Consider the following 26,501-nt stretch of genomic DNA (forward strand, 5'->3'; position numbering starts at 1 on the left):
AAACCTTCTTTAACAGGCTTGGTCAGGGTGACAGTATTAAGTGTCACGTAAGATGCTTGAGGTGCAAAGGAAAAATTGAAGTGAGAGTATAAAAAAGGAGTGAGGTGAGAAAACAGCAGGGTGAGAAGGCAGAGGAATAAAAGGGGAGGGAGTGCTGGTCTCAGTGGCCAGCAGAGCTTTTTATGGATTATTCATCTTCACATGTTTCTATCACTCTGCCTGCCCGGCTCAACCTCAAGAGCCAAGAGAGAAAGTCTGCCTGTTATATTTACCAACACCTCTGGTTGCTCTCACGCAGATAACCACACACAAAGTCATATTCTATATCAAGTCAAATTTAACTAGAGTTTTAAAAACCTAAAAGATTTGAAACTCTGGTTGTATCGCAAACATAAGAGGAATCTTCACAGTTCTCTCTAATCTTTAACATGCCCACGCTACAAGATTTGAAAATAAAGGCACATCACATACTTAAGGATATTATCAACATAATCCTTCCAGAGGCAGCGACCCATAATTCCTGCAGTCTGAGCCCATCTTAAGTGTGTCTCCATCACCTGTGTGTGGTCCATCATTGTCACCATCAAGGCTGTGCTAAATAAAAGCTTTTATAGTTGCTGTCAGAAATATAACACTAAGGCATCTGTCAAATAACAGCCAGACTTCAAGGCCATTTAGGTTAACAATGGGGGAGTAGTCATTCTCTCTTTGTGCCAATCCATAAAATACTAATGTAGTATTTCCATTAGAAAGACAGTGTGGAATCTTACAAATGCATCAAACTAGTGACTAGTCATGCTGGGCTCAGAAAAGATGGAACAATAGCACTCCATCATCACCATCCACCATCTTCTAAATTAAGTTACATGTGTGCTATGATTTGATCATATCGTAGAGAAGTGACTGGATCCATACCTGTAGGGCGTGAGGATGTTGAGGGGTGGCGGCTGCTCGCAGGTCTCGAAGGTCTCCTGCAGAGGGATGGGCAGTGACGTGCGGTCGAAAAGCTGCTGGTCCTGAATAGTGGAACTCCTGAATGCCTTTCTCATGGTGATGTCCTGAAGAGACACTGTGGGAAGAATGGAGAAGAAGAGGGGAAAGAGGAGAAGATAAGTTATTGTCATTTTGTCAGGTTCCCTGTGGAACGTGTCATACACGTACAATATGTGTAAAGATAGAGAGAAAGAAAATGAGCAACTAATTTGCACATTATACATATTTCACATCAGTAATGACATCGTGCTGAGCGACACTGAGGCTTTGCTGACAGTTATTTTTGACAAAGCAACAGGTCACTGACGGACATCCTGAGATACATCCTGAAGCAGCTGTTACCAAACAGTGAAACTCCCCAAGTTCGGCTCTTCATCAATATTGGGTGTCCCCAGGTATTTGGTCTTTTTTTGTTTATATTAAGTAAAAGCATCAGATCACCTCTGAGTTTTTTAATTTTCGGATCCTTTCAATTTATTTGCTAAATCGCGTCACACTTAATGTGAATGCTTCAAAATGTACCTAATTATTTGCTATTTCAAGTCAAGTTCATTAATGTAGCCCTGACAAGCATAGACTAAATGTGCAGGAAGATAAAAAGCAAAGATACATGAAAAATCCATGAGGTGATATGAAATGAAAAAATATATAACATATATATTTGGGTTTCTTCCCCACAATGTTCCTTGGATACACACATACACACACATACAAATCCACCAACTCTGCGTTTCTCTCATGAACACAACAATTACCATGCAACTCCAACTCATTATCTCGATCAAGATCGGCGTTGACATAATCACTCAGTTAACAGTACGCAGAACTAAACCTTCAGACTCCACTAATCACCATCCCATGCGCTAACTCTTCATTGTTGTCCTAATTGGCTGATTTCAATTCCCCCTCAAAGCAAAACCAACACATGGCAGCTAAGCTAAACTAAGTTAGATGAGACTGAGGTCATCTGTCAGAGGCTGTGGGAATAATTGCCCTTATTTCAAACAGGAACAGCTGACATTTTCTGAGGGCAGGAGAATAACAGAGGGAAATCGATGCTGTGCAGCTGAAGCTTTCAGAAAAAAAACAGGTTGGTGAAATTGCTGTAGGCGAAGAGGAAAGAAAAAAACAACAGAGAAATGCTAACCCTCGATCTGGTCGGGCCGAGTTAAAAAAAAAAAGACTTGGAAATAAATCTAGAGCGTTGCAACCAGATCTGAATTATACATGAAGGAGGGACAAATGGATACGCTTTGCTGCTGCCCAGGGGAAGACTGAAAAAAGCCATGTGGCATTTAGAAAAAGTATTGTTATAGTCCGCTGTACCACATACAAAACTAAATCCAATACTTACCTATAACCTACATAATACACTGCAGAGTTATTTAAAACTAAGCCAGGAAAATAACATTTACCTTAATGGAAAAAGACAAACAAAGATACTTTAGAAAAGGCAAAGAAAGGATCAGCTACAGCAATCTGATCCTCTACACTGCAGCAGTGCAGCTGGATAATGACTTCCACAGCCACCTGAGGCACTTAAGTATCATTATTAACAAACACTATCAGGGAGCCAAGGTTTAAGTAAGTAACACTGCAGGACAGAGAAAGAAGGCCAGAGAAGAGGAGGAAGAGGAAGATAATATAACTACATGGACACAGAAGGTAAAGTAATAGAGACAGGGGAGTGAAACACGGAAAAAAGAGCAAGGGAGGAGTGATGTAAAATAGTGCAAGAAAGTGAAAACACATGAAAACACCAAGTATCTATGAAAGACATAGGGTAACCTGAGCAGAGCCAGAGGGGGGGTTTGGACTTCACAGAAAAACAGACACGGATGGAGAGCCCTTAGACAAACACTGTGAACAACATTCTGTGTTAAACCGACATGACCACAGGAGAAAGCTAAGGGCGGTCGCTCCTTTTTCTTTTACACTGCTGCCTCATGATTCATGAAAAACTACCAAATCAACTGGTGTTTTTAAGACATATTTGCTTTGTTACTGTGCCAAGAAAGTTGTGTTCTCACCCTTGTCTGTTGGGACTTAAACACAATTACACACAAACAACTTAATGGATTTCTAGGAACTTTAGTGGAAGGATGCAATTTAGGTCAGGGAAGAGCCCATTCAATTTTAGTGAATTTAACTGTTGGACCTTGGAATGTGCTCTATACTGCCATTGCAATATTGCTTTGGCTGAGGACAACTGATGACAATGATCAGCAGCCTTCTCTCACACATTTTCTACTCCTAATAGTCGAGGATTAGGAACAGAGGATGTGGCACCTTGTACAGATTAAGTCCTATAGGCAAACTGTGATTTGTGAATATGGGCTAAAATGTGATTCACTGGTTGCTCTTCGCGTGATCAAAGTGGACTCTTCACTGGATTTGTGAGTCATTACAGATAAAATGGAAATAAAAGCAGACCTGAAATGTACAGTTGCACCATGTGTGTAACAATGTTGAGAATGGTAATTTTTAAGTATGTTTCCTTATCCAAATGAGTTTGACTAATCTGGCAGTTTGTTTAAAACTTGTCCAACCTGTCCAACTGCTGTTTCTTTACCCATCTTACTTATCGATGCTGCAGCGTTCCCACAACCCAGCAGTACATTTGTGAGTACATAACATTCACCAGTAGGAATCCTAGCATAAATTAAAATATCACTCGAGTGGCAATGAGGTGGAATTATCCTTTAATATCTACATCATGCTTCCTCCTAGCTATGATAACTTTGAAGTGAAGATAACTTGGAAGTGATCCCTTTTTTGGAACATTTAGTATTGCTGTAGATCATTTTACTTTTTGCAGATGCAAGGTCAGAGTCAAGGTCAGGATGAGGAAACTACTTAGAAACTGGCAGAATACAGTATAGAGTACTATAAACAGATAACACCATGCTGGGGGGCCAGAAGTGCCCAGTGACCGAATGGTGCGTGTCAATCTGGCGTTCCTATGTGCTGAATGTCGAACAAGAGCACAGCCTCCTGCTGCCCTGTCGCGTTTAGAGGGAGTGGAGGGCTGTCAGATGGTGTGACAAGTAAGTGCAAAAGTGAAAAACAAGATTGGGCCACTGCAGAGGTGTGTGTCAGGATGTGTTTGATGCAGAGTGACTGTAAAACCCTGCCAAGCAACACTCAGCGCAGATAGAGGCACACTGCACTTATCAATGCAGGCAGAAACAGACTCAGACACACACACACACACACACAAACACACACACACACACACACTGGATCAGTCAAACACACACAGATCTTAACATGATGTTCTACATGATAATTACAAAATGTAATTTATTCAGCTGAACTACAAACAACACCAAATCAGTGAAAGCTTTTAGGTGGTGAGAATGAGTGTGTGTGTGTTTGAGACAGTGAGTCAGTCAGTCAGTAAGTGTGTGTGTGTGTGTGTGTGTGTGTGTGTGTGTGTGTGTGTTTCAGGTCGAGCAGCATCAGGTTCAACAGCAGCCTCTGATCTCCGCCTGTGAAGCTCCTTATCTGTGAGCGAGTGGTATATAGTTTATCTCTCTCTCTCATATCTTTCCCCTGGACAGATAGCATCTCCCTCAATCAAAGAGAGGCGAGGAAGTTCTTGTCACTCACACACATACACGCACACACACACTCCCATCTCCTCCAGCCTTGCTATAAATTTCAGGAAAAAGTATCACACCTTCCCTCTTTTCATCCCCTCACTCACACAGATGCAGTCCTACACAGAGCCAGCAAAGATAAGAAAAAGGCGAAGGCCAAGCTGTCTTTTAGCATGCAGGCACACCTCTCTCTCCTGTTGTACTTCAATGCAAAATATGCCCTATATATCCCCCCTCTGTGTACGTCTTCCTTCAGCGCTGAATCGCTGTTGCTACTCTGCGAGCTTTAGGGGAAAGGAGGAGGAGATAGGTAAATAGACGATAGAGCTAACATGGAAATATGCAAATGAAGAGGAGGGCGAGGAGAGAGTCTTTGCTCCAACTCAGTTTTTGCCAGTTTCTTCATCCTCCATTCTTTAGCTTTTTGTTTGTCCTCTGTACAAAATACATAAGTTTATGCCGACCATCTGCAGTTAGCATCGGGACATTGCATAGGGACAAATGTGTTCTGAATTATTGTGTACAAAGTGTGCGGATGCCTTTGAGCCATCATAACCACAAATTATACTTTGAATATCTGAGGCATGAATTTAACTATTTTCCCAAGTCTCATTGCCAAATGGTGAGGAAGACCGAAGAGACACATCTGATCGTGTGTGAATAATGAGTGGAATAAAATCCTCTGCAGCCACATATATGTAGTTCTGTATTCTATATTGAATAACTCTATTCTCTGGTATCAAAATAAAATATTATCAAACATTATAATCATAAAATAATACTACTTCTTGATTTGATTGTAGATTGACGAGATATTATCTGCAGTGTTTTTTCCTCTGCTGTGGTATATGATGCTACTGTGATATAAAACCACTGACACTGGAACACTTGACAACTTTGATGGGCTTGTTAGATTCACACATTTATACCATTTATATTTACAAAATCACCAGCCTGGGCTCACTTACATTAACTATGTTTAAATCATTTGTTATTAGACCACTTTCTTTCTTCTTTTATATTCCTACTATTAAAGCTAGACAATCATGTGAAGGAATGTTTTGGTCTTTTAGTTGACAATTTATCTTTCTATAAACTGTTTGCATATTCCTTTGTTAATTCTTTTTAACAGTTGTGCAAGTAAAGTTTAATTGAATAGATTAGAGAGCGACGGAAAGACAAAGAGCAAGATGAAGAGGGGGATAAGGAAAAGTAATGTGCCAGAGGTAATAAGACTCAAGGAGAGTTAACGAGCACTAAAAGATAAAAACTAAAGAGAAAAAGAAACAGTTGAAGAATAAGAAAGAACCTCTTACATCAGCGAGGACTCAAAGAAAACGGATGCAGAGAGAGAGACTATGAAGTATATAAAGAAACGGTTAGAGTGGTGGCTTTGTGGCCTTCCATAATGGCCTGCAGCCAGTGCAATGATATAACGGAGCCATTACATAGGGGATACAGGCCATTAGTTTGGCTGGCTGGAGTGATAGGGGGAAGAGAGGCTGACAGCAATCAAATAGCATCCACACAAGATGGAGGGGGAACGGAGATCAATCAGAAAGATGAGAGAGAGCTGAGGAGGACAACTGGGGCTGGGGGGGGGCGTTAACAGTCATGAGAGGAGTGGAGGAAGAGGAGGATGGGAGTGGAGCCCTAAAGGGCAAAGTAAGGAACAATACCCTTTAACGGCTTAAGGGTCAGCGGGGTGTGGGCAAGGTGTGTGTGTGTGAGATTGAACGTTCATAAATCCATGTGACAAAGCACATTTGACCTCGACCACTGCACCACCAGTGACACCGCATACATCACTGCGGCCATCTCTCTGTCTCACATCTCTCTGACCTTCAGCTAAGCATCTTTCATGTCGTCCACCACACTCTGTTCCCTTTTAGGCTTCAGACTACAGTAAACAACGATTCACTTTATCCATGTTTTTCTATGCAGAGCTTGAGCTCCTTTGAATCTGGCAAACACAGGAGTGGTGCACTGACAGAGATGAACAGTGGTCACAAGTTGACATTCATTCAAAATGCATGAAAGACACTTCAATGGGTGTTACAGCCTCAGTGAGAAACTGCGAGTTTCATCATGAGTGCTGCAGGGACGTTTTATGTTATTACAGCCTGTCGCTGAGCCGGTCAATAGGAGACAGACATATTGGGATTCACCTTTTTGTTTGCCGACATGTAAACTTTTATTTTACAGATTTCACAAAAGAAAAGATGTGCATTTATATTCCAATTCAATGTCTATGATTGCTTGTATTTGCATGATCTTTTTATCTAAAGTTATTCATGATAAAGATTATCATTAGACTATAAAATATAAAGCCTAAGTGACAGTTCTTTGTCAAAGGGTTTGCCAACAACATCTGCAGAATCATTGACATTTCTTTTGCTTAGTGCTGTATACTGGATTTGCTCTAAATCATTCAGTAACAATGTCATTTAACTGCTTTCATCCTGGTTCACATTTGTCAAGTCTAGAATAAAAATCCAGAATTACTCAATTTAAATGTGGTTTCATGAGACGACTGTTTGGATGAATGTGGCACCTGGATGAATCTTCACAGAACTGTTGGGCCTCAATAGAGGTATGCTCTCTCTCTGAGTGCTCTTCTAGTTTAATATAAAATCCAATGAATTGCAATATACCACCTACTAAAATTTAAATGGATGCAACAGCCATGAATATTTTAACATATATCAGCAATTACATAAAAATAATGCTGTGATAATTGCTGCAAGATTTAATTTACATCTTAAGTTAACATCAGATATAAACAAGCTGTGAATCTGAAACCATTTGTCCAGCAATTTGCTTCCAGGATGAAATGTTTTGTTCCAGATTTTCAGGGGAGTTGTACGAGTGTGTGTGACTTGACAGCTGGTCCCCACATTTTAAAGGTCCATTAAAGTTTTAGAGGCCTTCAAAGAAGCTTGTGAGGTGTTCTGAGGACTGTATCTGCAAAATTTGTATTGTGTCCTTGTCCTTTGTCCTCTCTCCCGGCCCCCATCCTCCAATCTTCATCCCTCCACAGTCCTGATTTATGGTCCTACTCCTGCCTGCACTCATTCCCCTCTCTTTCACTCCTCCTCTCGTGCAGACCACAGATGCACACAGACAATTACAAGGCAAGTTGTCCACTTGTGCTAAAAGCATACACTTTGTGCACACATGTGTGCAAAGTGATGTATGTTTGAGAGTGTGAGGGTTTCAAAAAATGCGTGGGTGGGAATAAAATGGGGCATTTACAGGAATGGTTCACAAACCCGTCCCGCAGCCGTCCGTCTTTCTGTCACATCCATCTGACTTCTTCTCTCTTTAGCAGGCGACACGACACACTGCGCTGCAACACCGCTTCACTATTATAGTTGCTTGATATTTTAAATCTTTAACAGATAATGGGCAAAAGAGGAGAGTGAAGTGCAGATTTTTTTCATTTACAAGACAACTTCATTTGGTTATAAATGAATGCAGAGGCGTCGAACTGAGCGGAAAATCTGTGTAACCTGCAGAGGAGGCCGTTTCCACCTGGCCCAGAAAATTCTGCGGTACGATCCTTTTACACTCCACTGCTTTTTTGCTGCAGTGTCCTTATGCACCCATCCCTCTTTCCTTCCATCTTTCTTACTGTCCTCCTCCCCTCCAACTCTCCCCCCTCAACCCCTTCCGCACTCTTAAACTGCAACTGAGCTGATCCTTATCCACCGCCTCTCAAGCCAATGCTTCAGCTGCGAAAGTCTTATTTATGGAGGGAGATGAAGCCGAGGACCACATGCACGCCCACACGGGCTCACTCACAATCTGTGTGCAAAGTCTTGAATATGCATGAAAAGCATTTACGCCCAAAACAGTAAAAAGTATTGCTGTTACCTGGGTGTTTCCAAAAGTCTGCTGATATCAAAACTAGATCACACACAATTATTCAATCGGCACAGCGAGAGCATTTGGACAAGTGGAGAAGAGAGGGTGGGGAGAGGAGGGGGGGAAGAGAAGGGAAGGAGAAACATGTAGGAGAATGACAGGCAGAGAAGATGAGGGGTAATATGAAAAAAAAAAAGTAAACCAATTCAGAGGATGAATGTAGAGGAGATTTTAATCACAGGAGGAGGAGAAAACAATGGAGCACCAAGCAAAAAAGGGAGATTAGGGTGAACCGACTGTGATTAAGAGTCTGTTTCTGACTGACTTTAAAACAAAAACTCATTATTCAGCAAAAAAACAAACCAAAAAAAATTCACTGCCTTGTAAAAAGTTACCAAACGCCTGTGCTTACATACACGGAAGAAAAATAAGCGGCATCTCCAGCCCAGTGAGCATTTTACTGTCTGTGTGTCAGTGACAAGGAAGCAGTTAGAGTAGCGTTGTTCAAAAACGTAAACACATTGCTGGCCCGCAGAAAAATCGATTCTGCGCCTTGGAGCATGTTATTACATTGCTGTGATTCTCCCCTTTTTACTTTACACCCACTGCACTCTCCTCTTGCTGCGCTATCCTGTCATCCCGCTTTCCCTCTCTCAGGATAACCTGGCTTACCCGACAGTCCCCGCCGATCATCATTTTCCTTTAACTCATTGCTCACCTGAGTCTGAGTGTTAGAATCAAATTAAAATTCTGAATGTTTATAACAGAGGATAAGGTTTGTGTTATTGCGATTAAAAATGTCGACCATCTCTCTGCCTGTTTTTCCTGATAACAGCCATTAACACTGAGGGGTGAGAGAAAGATGAGCTCCCACACACACACACACACACACACACACACACACACACACACACACACACAAACAAACAAACCAATACTTCTATTACTTCTAATAAACTAAATGCCAAAGCTCAACCCCTATCCAGGCCCCAAACTTAATCTTTTATACTCATAAGGGCTGATAGTTAAAATGATCCTCACAGAGACACACACACACAGGAATGAAAGGAAGTGGGGCTGGTTTGTGTTTGCTTGTGATTGTGTGTTTGCAGTACTCACATTCCTCCTCTTTGGGGTCAAGCTGTGTGACACTGATGGAAAGGCGGTCCACGCGCTCTTGCAGGGAGTTGACCCGGAAAGAGAAGGAGTGGGCCTCGTTGAAGAGCTCTCCAAACAGGTCTTCTGCATATTTACCTACACACACACACACACACACACACACACACACACACACACACACACACACACACACACAGGTAAAATGGCACAAATTTCTTTTTGCACTAACTCAATGATGATAACCAACAAAACCTTTATAATGTATAGTGTAGAGTTATTTACCATGTCTTTCTTCCCAGTCATTTACACTTCTACATGCAGCAATAGTGAGACACAGTTTTACTTGTTTAAAATAGAATATCTGATGTTTACCCAAATAATTAAGGCTCTTAGTTACACAGCTTTTACATCATCTGACTCTGGAGACTTTATAGTCACTTGCATCCCTTTGTTTTGAAGAGGTTAACTGAAACTCTTACTCAGACAAAATCACAACAAGCTCGAGGCACAGACGTTTCCTCTGTCAAGCATCATAGTTCAAAAATGTGCAATTACTGATATTGAGAGATGGAGAAACGCTGCGTCAGTTGTGACTGTAAATCCCTCAGGAAGTAACTGTTGCAGGCTAACTGCTCTGAGGGAGATGGTGTGTGTGAGACCAGGATTAGAGGAAAAAGAAAGCTATATTTTGTGAGCATCCAAACTTTTGTCCTGCTGAATGATTTCAATTATCAGCCACCATTTCCTCCAGGAAATGAATTAAACTTTTCATTCTCTAATTAAGGATTCATGTCACAGCACATTCGTCATGACCATGTTTCTCCCAGCACAAAGCTTGACATTACTATGCCAACCAAATATCCTTCAAAGCAGGTGATTAACGACGAAGCATATTTATGGATGAGCTTTGCAAATCGTTCCCATTTAAGTGCAGATTTTAGAAATCTGTGAATTGCAAAATATGTCTAAATCTTCAATTGCGTCAGTTGTTCATTTTCAGGATTTTTTCCTTTACCAAAATAACTATTACCATATGCTGTATCTTAATATCTTTTCAATCCAGATATCAAAATATTTCTAAAGAAAAATATAGGTGTTAAAAACCTGGAAAAATAATGCTATTAAACCACATTAAATTAATGGTATTTCTAGCTCATATCAAGCTTTATTGTCCATTGGTTTTGTGTGTGTGTGTGTGTGTGTGTGTGTGTGTGTGTGTGTGTGTGTGTGTGTCCTTATGCTACTGACTGAGGCTGCTGAGCTGGCGGATGACGTTGGCCAAGGAGATGTTAGTCACACACTCCAGCTCATTCTTGATGTTCCTCGGCAGCACCGTGTGGCACAGGTGCCTGGGCTCGATGGTGCGCTTCACCAGCGGCATCCTTCTGCTGCAACACCACTAACTACAGGAGTCAGATGAAGAGGAAGGAGACAGAGGAGGGGGTAGGGAGGAGAAGCGATAAAAGAAATGTAATTAGTGCACAAATTCTTTAACAGATCTTGTGATTCTGATGTTTAAAACAACATCAATAGAGTGACAGTTACTTTACTTACTGTTTTGCTAACAGCATGAGAATTATCAGAGCAGAGGGAGGCAGTAGTATAGACGGCAGAGAGATGACAGAACACGATGTGGGTTGAAGGATAAGTAATGGCATTTTGCAAAGAAGGAATACAGTTTGAGGACGGTGATCAAACAGAATCCAGGAGATATATATATATATATATATATATGCAAGTAAACCACCGGGAAGAAATGTTCTGACGTTGCTAACGGCCATGTTGCCTCATCTGTTTCACTAACATACCTCAGCACTTTGCCTGCCCACTCAGCCATGCTAATGGCATTAAGGCTGCAGTGTTGTGCTTCTGAGGCCCAATTCTTTTACATTAGACACAAACAGCAAAAACATGAATGGAACCAGGGTGTGGGTGGACTATGGCATCGTCCATCATCTAACCCTATCTAGTGTTGAGCATAAATGACCCTTAAAAAGGTCCAGAACTATCAGCACAGAAATCCTGAGGGGAACTACCTCTCCCACCATGTTTCTCTGGTGTCATCTTTGGTTTTCGTTATGGGAGGGACTGTGATGGATGTGACTGACTGGCCATGACAATGATGAGGCCTTGTTAATTCACTAATTAGACTTTAATTGACATCTGCTTCTTTTAATATCGCCCTGTATTGTTTGCAGTGTTGCCGTCACCGAAGAATAAACATGATTATTGACCATATCCATAAAAAATGTAGGGCATGGAATTCTATTCTCGGTAGTGGCCCAGCAATGGATGCATTGAAGAGAGAGAGAGAGAGAGAGAGAGAGAGAGAGAGAGAGAGAGAGAGAGAGAGAGAGTCCACTAAAAAGCTGTGTTGAGGTGATTCATCTTGGAGGTTGCTTAAATGGGGGCATCAATTGCCCTAAAAGGAAAGAATGAGAACACGCACCTCTTTCTAAGCCATACTTAAAGTGGTCTGAATGAGGTGTGGGCGTGATGATACCGTGATACAAACCCAAACAAAGTGCCAGGTCTCAGCCCAGATTTTTGTCTTTCCTCCCAGTCACTCCATCACCCACACATGTGTGTATATTTTCCATTCCTTCCCAATTGGGATCATCTATTGACCCAGTGTGTGCTGATATTTTTCACATCCTGTGATGGTCGTGATAAAGGAGGTTTAACCACTGATGTACCACCATGGTAAACACAGCTATTAATGTATAATAAATAATTGTGATATGACAATTTGTGTTGGCTGGAAGATTTTGTTGCGCCAGGCAGAGCCATTTCCTCATTTCCTGTCCATGTACTAAACCACGTTAGCTGCAGCAACAAAGGAAGTAATCATATTTTCCCTGAAACTTTTTCTAATCATTCAAATATAAATACAATCAAATCTTCTTCGAATAGAGTCACTCCTCTTTAAAACATTCCCTCATTTGGGATTAACATGGATTATATACCAGAAATCCAAACACAATTTATTTACACGTATTCACCTCATTAGTTTACTTCATGAGAACAGTAAGTGTACATTTAGTACGTCTCTGGGGTGCAGGTGTACAGAGAAAAAGAGAGAAGATAAACAGGGGGGCAAAGAAAAATTCAATCAGTTAATCATAGCTCTGTCTGTCTCTCTGCCAAGCATGTACACTAGCTTCTTCAACACAAAGCACAGACACACTCGCTCAGGGATGATGACAAGTGTATCTGCCAGGCGAGCTCACACTGTTTTCATTCCCCTCCCCCACTGTGCTCATCCACCCCTTTTCCAAGGCTTTTTCAAGGCTTCTCTCCTCCCTAATCTTCTCAATAAAGGAATGTGTTGTCTTTTTAAAAAAAACTTTCATCCTACTTAGAGGGTCATGAGTTATTTCTGAGGATGACGGAGAACAGATTTGTCCCAACAGTGGGTAAAAAGAAACAATGCGTGAAACTAGGCTTTCAGGGGGTATTGGAAGAAAGATGACAGAGAGAGAAACGACCAGTTTTAAAACTGAAGGTCAAATATTTGAAATAATTTTTATATGACTTTTCAGAAGACAAATGATTAATGGACCACAAGAGGGGAAAAGTATGGATTCATATACAATCCAGCAGGAGATGAAAGAGAATGATCAGTCACTCCAACCCTCAAAGCATCATAACATAAAAGCACACAGAAAAAGGTGTTAAGTGATGATATTGATTCTGCCAACCTGGGTTCCTCAGGGTGGACTTTCAATATGGCAGGGATGCTCACAGTTTCCTATATTGGTCTCAAATTGAGATTTATGAATCATGTAAAAAAAAATTGGATGCTTTGAGGTTATGCTCCAAGCAATTAGAGGTTTCAACCAAAAGCTACAGGAATTATTGACTTTTATGCGTCATATCCGCTTTAAACATGACTTTGACTTTCCCTGCTATAACATCTGGGGCAAATGAGTGTCGTGTTTTTTCCTTCCACTGTTTGTATTGGTCACTGGATGGATCACGATTATTCACTGCCGTTTGCTCTGTAATGTGAATAAAACATTAATACGTTGTCTCATCCATGAAGATGATCTTCCCCAGAGTTGCATCAGGTAGATTTTCACCGGCAGTGGTGCTGAAGACAACTTCAATGATCCAATGTTGCTTCATAATGTCATCAAACTAGGTCTTTTGTTATTGTTTCATTTGAGTTATAGTGTCCACACCTCCTGTGTGAGCAGCACATCTCAGGTGCGTCTCAGGCACATGAGCTGCACTGCTCTCCCAGAGAGTCAAGGACTCACCCAAGCTTATCTTTCACCACAGTTTCAATGTTTATCTTTTGGATATGACACAACTTAAATATCTGCAACACTTCCTGTACCCATTTCAAAGTAGAAGCACTCCAGCTTTTCTGTTGACTCAATCCATAAATTTGTTTTAACAAGGTTTTATTGCTATTGCAGGACCAGAAGATGCACAGTATTCATTCCAGAACCCTCCTCCGCTGCAGACAAGCAACAGACACGCTGCCTGTGAACAACAGATGAGTGTGACCCGGCCGGTAGGATGACTTCTCTTTCCTTTACAATACATAATAAGCTCACTTAGGTTTCCTTGAAATATCGATGGCACATCATTAGTAAGTAAACAGTGTTAAAAATCCTCAGACTGTCTCACTGTGATTAATGACTGCAGCAAACCTCTTTGCCGATTGGACATAAGTTGGGGGAGATTTTTCTCTACACGCGGGCAAACACAAGCGCCCACATAATGTATGCACACACACACATACACATTCATATGCTTCATTTGTCCACTGAGGTTTCCATTCTCTACTGTGACATGGTGACATATGACGTGATCTCACAAGTTCCTGTGAGAAAACGCTTACCCGTCATCTTGGTTCCGACAGGGAGAGAAAATGCAAAACAAAAGAGACAGAGAAAGAAAGAGAGAGATTTAACAAGAGAACAAGATGGAATCACAAGCAGTTTACTGCATGGACAAACAGGCTTAATGAGCAACACTTGCACTCCTCTAGCAACACAAAATACTTAATGGGAAATCACTTTAAAAGGTTTACCCTACAAAGAGTGCGCCACCACCAGACAAATGTGGGATGTTCATCACACCTAGTTAACGTCAAGGCCTTTTTTCTAAATGGAGGATAAAAGGGTTTTCACTTAACGCTGGAGCTCAGATGTTCGCACAGATTCAACACTTGCTCATCAGCTCTGGAGAAATATTTAATTTCAAAATGACAGAGAAAGAAAATCAGTAAAAAACAGAGGAAGACACTCAGTAGATGAGTCCACGTGAATAGATGATTATTCATGGGCAGGTTTTGTGTCATGAGATAGGAAATGATGAAGAAATGTGTCAGCACTTCTTCCAGACTATAGAAATGTAAGTGTAGCAGAGGGATTACTGACTCATAGCTAATCGAACTGACAGTCAATTTCATACAAAGGCAATCCACTACACCTAGAACTGTGATATTGATGTGGGTAACACTGAGTAGCAGCCTGTACTCAGAGCTAATAAAAGTAGCCATCTGGCAAGCTCATACCCTTTGACTTAAGCTATGTGAATTATCTTTTATGTGTCTGTCAAACCAAAGGCCTTTCACATTATCCCTGATTAAGAGGTTAGCTTATAAAGTGATCCACGGTTAAAACACAATATAGATTACAGCGCGAAAACTGTATCTGACGATGAAAGTCCGGACTGGACAATTAATCAAAACCAAGCACGTGAGGTTAATCGTTCACTTTGTGTAACCACATTTGAACAGCTAAGTTTCCTCCCAATATCTCTGGATGAAAAAGAGGTGTCACACACAGAAGAAGTCAACTTGGAAAGATTGGTAAATCGCACACCACCCTGTACCTCAATGAGGCAGACATCCCACCATGATTGTGAAAACCTCTGACGCTGCTGCGTTCTTCATATGTGAGAAGCAAAATCTAAAAATGGCTTCAGAGGTCACTGACCTCTGTGTTTATTGGGCAAAAAGCATTGAACCCTAACCCCCTAACCCTAACCCTTGAATGATTCAAGGCAATGATAGATTGAATGCTAAGAAAATTACACATTTCATTCTCAGGTTGATCCGGATTCAATCAGTGAAGGAGGCCTTCATTGCAGCCCAGAGCGGTATCTAATGATCAGGGATGGTCAGTGCATGAGGAAATTAGTCACATACCTGCTACTTCCTTTCCTTTTCTTTCTTTTATTTATTCCATCCAGACTAGCCAGCCTCTCCCCACCCTCTACACACCCTTTACCACTGTCCCTCTACTTTTACGGTCCATTCATCTTGGGTGGTGCATCCCACTGTCGCCTATCACCATGGCAGCAGCTGCAGTGGGATCTCATTGGTCACTTTATTAAATCCCAAGAGAGGCAGGGGCAAAGAGGGTGGAGGGGGAAAAAAGAGATGAACGGGTAAAGGGAGGAATGAATGCGTTAAAGAAACCAGGGTGATGAACAGCAACAAGAGAGAGAGAATAAGACGGAGATAGGTGACTCCTCTTCAGTTGTGTAAGAGCACAAAGCGGGATATGGAATGGCACGTGCCACAGGAAAGCAAGGGGTCTCCATTGGTGCGGCTCATTGCACTTTGGACAATATGTCCAACGACAGGCTTTAATGAATCCTAATGAAGCATTTACACACTCATACTACCACACAATATGGCTGCAGACCCCTCAATAAGGAGGAGGTCAAGAGCCCTTCATTTAGAGGGCTTGGCGGACACGCCTTTGATACGCCATCTGCTGGGATTACATACACTCACACACACACACATTTGACAGAATTAAGGAAGGAATTATTGCCACTCAGGAGGCAACAAAAAATAGCCTGAGAGACATGAAAAAGCACAGCATGTCCAGAAAGCCCTAACATCCAGCAGCGGTGCAATTCTCTTCAGCCCCAGTTTGCCGTCCCAGTGACTGGTTCTGTAAAACTGGAAAATCACCAGTATGAGATGGGCAACAGAGCAAGAAACGATCAGTTAACCAGCAAGCGAGCTAGCTGGAGCTGAAATGGAATGGCTTCTGCTTTCTCAAACCATGGAGATCTCATCATTAAGTGATGTAAAATTCATTGTCTGAACAGTTAGTCAAGCTGATCGTCTCATTTCATCACTATGGAACAGAAGCCAACATAAAACACGGATTAATAGGTACTGCAGGTTACACAAAGTTTAATTTCAGTCTTCAAATAATAAAATATTATTTAAAACCAGTTAGCACTCTATGGTAATAAATCAAAATATTATAATTAAAAGCTAGTAGTAATGGCAGGTGTAGAACATCTTCCAATAGCCCACGGTCATAAAACCCCTAAAACCACTGCCTACAGCAAGCAAGCAGATAATTTGTAGTCTGAGTCGACTTTTGTAAACTGAAACACTGATCTTTTTGGAGGAAACCGAAATCAATGCTAGTTTAAGACCTGGAGAAACCCTGAGAGTGTGATCACAATCAGGTGACAGTACACATGACGATGCCACAAAACCCCGTCTCCAACCCACTGTTACTGATGTAGGTGTAAACTGTTGACATGTAATTTCTTTGCAGCAAAACTTTAAAGTTAAGACAAGCCATATACAGTATATTACAGTCTTGCAACATCATGTCTCAGAAGACTTTTTTGTCCAATCATGATCAAGTGATCATGCCTGCAGAAAGTTGTACGATGTATAAAAAGTCCCCTGGGCAGAATTCAAAGTCTGAGCTGAACCGTGGATTTGGAGAACCTTTACACCCCTATACAAAGAACATTCACAAAAACATGCTGTTCTCTCTTTAAAACCTTCCTCCAGATCCAACTTACAGCTTGTGGTTTCATTCTCTTTGCCAAATTATCCTGAACGTTTTGTCCTTTGTCCAGTGACTCTGGGAACAAGGCTTTTACGACTGCAGACTTTTCTTTCGACACTATGAACAGCTGCAAACACATAAACACAGATATCTAATCAACGAAGCTGGCAGAACCATGGCAGCCAATGGCAGAGTGAGCAGAGATCAAACTGGCAAAGCTTACCAGCAGCTGGTTTGAATCAGTCATGCAGATATGCAGAGCAATGGAAAAGCAACATTGCTCATTTTCCACAGAAAACAAAGACAGACGGATAAAGAAATGTAGATTATCAAACTAAAAACTGATCAAGCCGAGTACTGTTCCCTTCAGCTGGATAAAATACTGTTGCTTTGTGACTGCAGAGGCTCGGGGAAAAATAATATGTCCAGCTCATCTTCATTCTAATGAGGCATCCATAAATTTTAAATGCAATTTGTTCTTTCTCTCTCATTAGCACATAAGGTAGGAATTACATCTGTATTCATTTTAAAATGGCTCAAATACCCAGACACTTTTTTCATAAGCTATTAAAATTTCAAATTGTCTGTCTCCCTGTGGCTATAACTAAATCAGATGTTGGCAAGTAGGTGTTGTGGTACTTTTTCATTCAAGGACAGACTGAGGAGATGACAGCTCCACAAAAGGGAAGTCAAATCCCCATGAATCCTCACCCATTGAACACATTGAATCATTTTTCTGTTATTTTAGATAGTTAACTCAGGGACATATGTCTAAGTGATTGGCTTCCTTTTTGTACAAGACGTTGTCCATCTTATTAATATGCAGTCTATGTCTATGGTCCAAATCTGTCCACTGCTCTACACATTTGATTATTGTACCTCATATCTCTCGAGGACAGATCGATTTTACCTCCCGCCACTGTGGCCATTCAGAACACCTATAAACACTTGCTTTGTACAACCTAGTTATGTCAAGCTTATACCCTCATCCTAATGCTGTGCTGGGGGTAGTGGGAAAAGAAGTGGAGAGCTGACACATCTGCATAGTTCCACTGTTCCATGTGCAAAACACATCATAATGCACAAATACACTAATCATGCGGCAATTCTCAGGCAGTAGCCCTCAAAGCTACCTATAATTGTAAGTCAATATTGCTTAAATAATCTAACACATACACATCAGCCTCTTACATCTGAGACTACAATCTCCCTCCATCGCAGCACATCATGGGAGAACAAATCCTGTTATGTGCCAATGTGTTTTACTGCCAATTAAAATTCTGTAGCAGTCAGTACCCCTTCAGCGGTGAGATGACACTTGCAGGCCCTCACCAATGAGATGCTATAACATAACCATGCACATTCCGCTTGTTGTGCTAAAAATACACCTGCAGCAGCAGCCCTGTCAGGTTGGGTGCAGACAGCTATGCTAACTAGATTTCCTGGTGGGAGGAAACTTTACATAATGCTAGCGGCAAGGGATACAGGTACATAATAAACTTAGTTCCCCGCCTCAATAACTCTGAATTTTTTACTGCATGGTGTCTCATGCTAGCATTTTGACACATGCATAAAAAGGCTGTGTTGTGCTGTATGCCTTTCTCAAGTTTAACAATGTTTCCCCACCTGAGCTTGACTTGGTCCAAGGCCATTTTTCATGCACATGTTAAACAGTAAGCAGTCCCAGTCGGGCAGGGGTGTGAAGCAAGGCAGTCATTTCGCACTGCACCATGCCTACTGTCTTGACTCAGCCTGCAGAGATGAAAATTAGCATCCTGGCATGCTGGCACTGAGATGGTACTCAAATGGCACAGATCCTCCGGATGGATATTATAATCTTGCCTAGCAGCTATAAACAAGTTAGAGGAGTTACTTCAGACAACAAGAAAAACAAAAATAATTACCAACTGCAGTGTTGACTGAAAATGCAAAATCGCCATCCTTGGGTGTTAGAAGTTTATTAAAATTAACAATGAAACACAAAATGTGCACATATATTACACATCAAATGTTACATTTCAATTGAATTACTCTTTATGCATGGACTTAAACAGCTACACAAATAGTTGCCTTTGTGCAGCTGTAATAAACACACTGCTTTTCCTTCAAACATCAAATCAAAGAATCAAACTATTCATCAGATTTTTTTTTGTATGAACAGAAATTACTGTGACTCAACTGTGGATTCTTATTCATCATGATTTACATTCAGAGCATGTTAAATGGTGAACCTTGCACTGAATGAGTGGGTGTCACAATGAGATAACATTCCTGTAAACCAACATGTTTAATTCTACGATAGACATGCACGAGTAAATTCATGGTCTGTGAATGTGTGCTAACATCAATGAGTGGAGTGTCTGATGAACAAACAGGCTCAAAGAAGTTTATCTGCTGGGTGCACAGAAACCCACTGGTATGAATAATGAAAGGCGGCTGCTCAATAATAAATGCCTGCATGCTCGCGCTGTGCAGCTGCACTTGTTTGGCCTGTGAGCGAAAATTCATTGTACCAACTCCCTCACTGTTCATACAGACGTGAAGGACATGCACACAAACTAACCACTGCAGCAACCCCTGTCAGTTCGAACTTAACATCACCAAACACAGGCACACAGGCGTGCTCACAAACCCCAGGCACCGGAGCGCTGCACGAGCCAGTCAACAAGCCTGTTGGAAAGCAAAACACCTAAACAAAGTGGGAATGCCTGCCAAATGAAACATTAGCCCTTCCATTCATCGCATCCCTTCTTTTGCAAGTCAATAGATCTTGGAAGGGTGTTGTCCCTTACCAACACACAACTGCTTTGTCAAAGAAGATGGGTTCACTCTCTCGAGCTACATTTAGTGGTACCAATAGGCTCAGGTTTTAATCGGCTCTGATCAGCAGTAATGGAAACATGACACATGGGTGAACGTTATGACGCAAATTGAACTTCCAGGCGTTTCCGCATTAATAGCCATTAACGTTTGTGTACTTGGTATTTTTACATCTTGTGAACAATGTGAAAAAGTTAATTGCCTCTTTTTAGTGGTTTTTCACATTTAAAAACCTGCATAATTTTGGTGCAAAAGAGGTATGAGTGTATATCCACGTAAACCATTCAACCTGTTTTCTTTCTGCATGACAAAGGAGAGTTTAAGTCTGAAGACCTTCAGGTTCTGTTGCAAGTTTGAAAAAAAACTTCCAAAGCTCATGTGGTGACATGGACGTTGTCCAGAGCATTACTGAGGAAAGGAGAGAGAGAGAAAAAGAGAAAGAGAGAGAAAGAGATCATCTTTTCTTATTGAAATCAATGCTCACAGTAGGGATCTGTGTTTCAGGGCAGACAGGCAGGATAAGGAATGAATGAGAGAGGCTTTCTGTTGGGGTGCAGCAGTTAATATCTCATTGATACGCCAATTTTTGTTCACTATATAGCAATCCAGCAGGTATAGTGTGATTCAATCATGTTCAATGTACTGTGCTGTACTGTTTCACATTCATCTGACTGTAGTAAATATCCCAGAGGGGGAAGATGTCAAAAGAAATTACTCTCTGAGTGTAAAGAGACATGAATCACAAAGAAATGCCGCCCTGCTTTTTCACATCTGAAGTGCCCTTTAAACGCTCACCTTTGCATTTCCATCATTTCATCGTGCCTCGCTCTACCTATTGTTCTATCAATTTCACTTTGATCTACATCTCAAAATATGTCCTGACAAGAGAATTAATAGAGGAATGTGTTAAAGCTTGGAGGCAAAAAGTATTTCAGTCTCTTGTGCACCACTGCCTCTTGGACAAAGGGAATGTGTAAACATATGCAAAAAAAAGAACTGTTAAATCGTTCACTTCAAAATGTGCTGACCAAGGCTTGGTCACTTTTAATGGTAAGGCTGCAGATATACTTCCTTTTAACACCGTGTTGGCATCACAGAATGTAGATAAAGATGGACGACATTCCTGCTCCCTAATAGTTAAGAGCTGGCTGTAGTATAGGCCATATATCCAGCCTCCCCCATGTTAATCGCTGGGACATGGACCACACTAAAAAGTGAAAGTAGGGCAGGGTGTTGATGATTGCTGTGAGGTGGTGCCAGTGGGTCCAGAACAGCAGTCCTGACCACTGAGATCCAACCAAGTTCTGGTTTGATCAAGTCTGAACTGAATCAACTAAACTTAAGCTGCTTTCAGACATGCACTGAAGTCCAGACATTTTCTGGCCTTTTCTCAGTGGTCAAATGTCCAGAAAATGTCCTGGTGAGCCCATGTGAGTATTCAGCATGTATATTTGCAGTGAGTGAGTGGCCGTATTGATGACATTTTTAAAAAAAGACACAGATACACAGAGAAGACGCCAATGAGCATAAGCTGAAGCTAAAAAACACAACTAAAACATTGCATAATTATTACATCAAATACAATGAATCGAGAAGAAATTACTGCATTACTGACTAAATCTCCTCACACGCACACAGACCCACGTTGAAGGCAAGCAGGCGGCAGTTGGTCACTGTCCTTGGGATCTTTTTCCATCCATAGAAACAGCACGCTCATTAGGGGTCAAAAAGATCAGCTGCAGGCATCATGTGATCTGCCCCCCCGCCACACAAACACACACACTGTATCCACCCATATTCCTGACAGCCAAAAATGCCACTGCATGGTGGAGGGAACGTTCTCTGTATAAAAGGGGAAGAACGAGTCTTTACAGAGTAAAACGAGCTGAAGAAGACAAAATGTGGTCTAACAGGCTTGTATTAACAGCGCATTACAAGATTGACTCCATTAGGGCCTCGGCCATCCACTTACTCCGGCATTATATTGAACAGTGATAAAGACACTGATTCGCAGTGCCTGCCAAACGGTTTTTCCGAGGAGCGAGATGCGATTTTTAGATTGTGGCAGAGTCTTACTTAAAGTGTCTGCATGATCCAGCCCGCTATATTTAGAGAGTACTGTGTATGTGAATACAGAGGATCACAACAGAGACAGGAGACACAATACAGTCTTCCACAGAGCTGACACACAGATGCACTCTGCCCGTCTGTATAGATTTGTTGTGTCTTGTCCCTGGTGAAGGTGTCGTGGATGACAATGGGACAGAGAGGGACAAAAGCACCTCTCGTTCTCTTTTCTCCCTCCTGCTTTTGGCCCACACCTGGCATTGTGTGGCTCTCTGCTCGTCTACAATCGACATGTCTCAAAAGGAAGGCAAACCAAATTCTTCCTGCGGGTACAAGAGCCTGCCGCTCCCCTATTCCCTGGTCTTGGTTTCCTTTTCTTCTCTGCTTATCAGTAGGAATATTTCAAGCCCCCTGTATTTTCCTCAGTATTTTCTGAGGCTGGTATTTGTGTGTGTGTCTTAACTGTCTTTGTTTGCTCTTCAATAAAAGTTTTTGTCAAACTCCAGGAAGGTTTTGGCTACATTTTTGACACAAAGACACAACACAAGGACGAACAGACTTAAAAGTGAAACTCATTTGTAGCTTTGTTACCTATCAGAATAATTTATGGATTTTGGAAAGTCAGATCATATCTCTCTTATCTTATTAGGGGCCTGTTGGGCTGAAATATGTGCTCTACTGAGCGTCATTCTAGTTCCATGTGTGGAATCCATTCATTTTCACTATTCTTTTTTTTTTTGCCAAAGAACCTCTACTAGTACATCATACAGGCAGATGGTAAACAGAGGAGAAAGAGAGGAGGTATTGCATGAAGGACAGGTCCTGGGATGAAATCAAAATGGGGAAATTGCACTTATGATGACCTCAATTTCATGTGGACATCCAAGCCAAACTTTGCTAACAACAGCATTATGATAAACCTGAAACAAAACAGGGTTTCCTATTAATACTGTGGCGACACGCCAAAGTATTATACCGAAACAAAAAACTTTTCCAATTCTCATAGTAACAAGTTTTTCTGACTTGTCACAGTCAGACTGGCTGGTGGGAAAGGGGATGATTTACTAAAATGAACCTGCAATGATTGTCTCTAGTCTTATGCCTGATCCATGCTGCATTTGGAAATTTTAATTTGAAGCTCAAGGCAACATCTGCTTCCTCTCATGTTACCTTTGTTTGAACTCCCAGTAGATCTGCATTACAAAGTCTGGTCAAGCCCCAGATACTGCTGATGCCCAACTCAGACATAATACTGACCACAAAACTGGCAGTCAGCATTAGCCTCAGGGGAAGCAGCTCTGACTTATATGAAGAGGGGCGTAGGAAGGAGAGGAATATACCATATAGACACGTGAGAAAAAGATGAAGGGAGACGAGAGTGGAGTGACACAGAGAAGAAAAGACACAGACAGAGAGTATAAACACACAGGGAGCTAGTAAAGAATAACGCGGAGTGAGACAGATGAAAAAAGAGGAGCCTCAGCAGCCACGGAGGCAGAAGCCCCAGTCGTGAGGCCAGGCCTGTCTGTCAGCACCTATCTGTCCTCCTGAGGCGAAGCAACACAAACCAGGCTCCTGCCTCGAGTCGCCTCTAACATTTATACAACCGCACATAATAGTGAAATGACCTTTGACCTTTTCCTCCACTGCGATGTGGGCCGCGACTTTACTGGTTAACTGGTTTAACTGTTTAACAGAGGATAGTTGCACTCCAGGCAGCTCATGCCAAGCTCATTTATTTCTCAACACTGGTATGGCATTTAGCCAAGAAGAGCTGACTAAGACACATGCACACATGCACACACACACACACACACACACAAATGTGAGATAGAGTAGCTTAGTACATACCCTCAATGACATTTTGCTTTAAGTCTCATAAACAAACAGTGTCAGGATCAATCTAACTGTTCACCTAAATTAAAGATCAGACAAAGCCCTTGCCCTCTTTTCCTCTTGGCATCTTGGTTTTAGTATTGGACCTAGACAAGTCCCAAATAGCATTACCTGCCAAATCACAGCCTTGTTATTACTGCTGTCCATCTGGTGCAGTTCACAGGATTCTCAGCTCTCCATGGTGTGTTTGTGTTTTCTTACACACGATTCTGTGATTGCTTCTAAATAATTGATCACTGTTTTTTTTTATACAAAATATATATCCACAATAGATAAGTAAGAAACGTAATTTTGTGGGTATTGCTTCTGGTCGCAACAAAAACAACATCACAAACTGTAAGTGTCGTCTGTGAGATGTATGCTGGATGTATTTTATCAGATGTGTGCATTAGCCTTCATGCGATGCATGCCCTGCTTATTAGCTTGTGAAGTAATGCTCGTCCTTATGCAGCGATGGAGGGACTGTGCAAATACATGAAAGTGCATGTGATTAATTGGAAATTCTACAACTCCAGCTATGTAGAAAAAAACATCAACAGAGCCACTGTATGTAACAGCATCTACATTGTGAACACAGCATTGAATGGTAAATCCACACAAGTTCAAACTACAGCAGAGATGACAAATGTTCTAGAGCCACACTCGTTTGATTATACTCAGTGAAGGAGGCATGTATGTTTTCATCTGAGTTTGTTTGTTGGATAGCAGGATTACACTTGGTAGAAAGATGTGATATCCCCATTAAACTCATTAAATTAGATCAAGGAATTTTCTTTCACTTTCTTTAACATTATGAGATGGGAAGTTTTCCACATTTTTGGGATTTTTTAAAGACATTAATGGGACTGTTGGGCTTATATTTTATGTATGAAATTGTCCTTGAAATGTGAATGCAGATACATAATCTATTGAAAGGATCAGGTTAGATAGCATCGATGTGTCAATATGGCACATAATAATCATCATAATAACAGCTTGGATTTCTATAGCACCTTTCAAGGTACCACCCACAGCGGCCACTTTACAAATGAAAACAAAGGTGATAAAAATTATTTCTAAGTCGCATTGAATAGAAAATACAATGTTGAGTTGTAAGTTCTTACTACTAAACTATAAAGAAGACTATTAGTATTGAATCCCTCGATTTTATCACCAGAATAAAGATTTCAGATGAATTGCTAACACTACATGCTCTCTGCCGCTATATAACTTTGTGTTGAGCTGGTCACCAGCCCGTACTTCACAAAAACAGCGCAGTGGCGAGTGGCTATGTCAAGAGGTTCGCGGTAACAGATCTCTGGCTGGCCACATGGCTACACTCGGACCTCGGAGGCACTGAATCACATTCAGACATCCGCCATCTTACCATCGAGCACTAGCACACAAAAAATGCAGAGGCCAAAACATGTGATATAATGCATACACACATGAGCACACACCGGTACACCATTGCTCCAGAGCAAGGACAAAGAGATGACGCCTATGGACCCTGGCAACGTCAAGACAGATTATTATCTATAGGTTGTCAGCATCACCGATGTAAAGGACTACAAAAATACGTGATGCTTTCACTCTTATATAATAGTAGCGCTGACACACACCGAGCTGTGGGCATGTGTCTATAAATGAAAGAGTTATGTAAGAGTCTGCTGTTGTCTCTTTCCCATTGCTCGACGTGGTGAGACTGGCTCTGATTTCAATGTCATGTAGCTGAAATTATACTAAAGCGTAGATAAGCACACACAACTACCAACTCCATGTCTTTACATTTTCTCTGGCACGGCACTGAATGGAGGAGGGAGATTTTATTATGCAGTCATCCTATGAAGCAAAACATCCACTGTCTATCTTTAGCAGATGTGTCTTTCAACGGTAAGACTTCCCTCACCTCTATCTGACCCCTACTCTGCAGCAATTATCTGTCCGAGTGAACTGACAGCTTTGCAGTAAGATAAGCAAACAAAGATGAAATGGTTGCTGAGTAGGACTATAAAGAGCGGGCCTTTTTTCTTGTAGTGTGAATTTGGTATTTCCTGCTAATAATCAAAGACAAAAAGAGAGACGGGCTTGCCTCCGCTTCCGATCCTCCCATCTGAGGGAGAGAAGAGGCGGACACTCGCGGTCCCTGCTGGGCATCTGTCCAGCACAAATCAGACAAGCCTTGTTTTCGAGCCTCGTGGAAATCTAAAGCGGAGCTGGATCCTTGCTGTGAGCCGTAAATGAACAACCAAATATTGGCTCCTAATTGAGAGCAGCAGTTGTCTGTGTGCACAGGCACCCCCGCTGTGAAATTGTGGACAAACACACTGGGACACTAAGTGGCTACTTCCCCTGTTTCTCTCCATCT

At 41.5% G+C, this 26,501-nt stretch overlaps 1 protein-coding gene across 4 annotated transcripts in view; it reads right to left on the reverse strand.

Moving 5' to 3' along the window:
• Positions 1 to 26,501, reverse strand: part of wasf1 (WASP family member 1) — a 47,691-nt gene that overhangs the window by 16,177 nt on the left and 5,013 nt on the right. For all 4 annotated transcript variants that reach the window (XM_020097767.2, XM_069514755.1, XM_069514754.1 and 1 more), the window contains 3 exons: positions 10,830 to 10,984; positions 9,582 to 9,716; positions 916 to 1,069 (listed from right to left, as the gene is read on the reverse strand). In XM_020097767.2, coding sequence (XP_019953326.1) covers positions 916 to 1,069; positions 9,582 to 9,716; positions 10,830 to 10,962 — 422 coding nt within the window. In that variant the 5' untranslated portion in view covers positions 10,963 to 10,984. The remainder of the gene's footprint in view (positions 1 to 915; positions 1,070 to 9,581; positions 9,717 to 10,829; positions 10,985 to 26,501) is intronic.

The sequence above is a fragment of the Paralichthys olivaceus genome, chromosome 19 (assembly GCF_024713975.1).
Source record: "Paralichthys olivaceus isolate ysfri-2021 chromosome 19, ASM2471397v2, whole genome shotgun sequence".
Taxonomy (NCBI): domain Eukaryota; kingdom Metazoa; phylum Chordata; class Actinopteri; order Pleuronectiformes; family Paralichthyidae; genus Paralichthys; species Paralichthys olivaceus.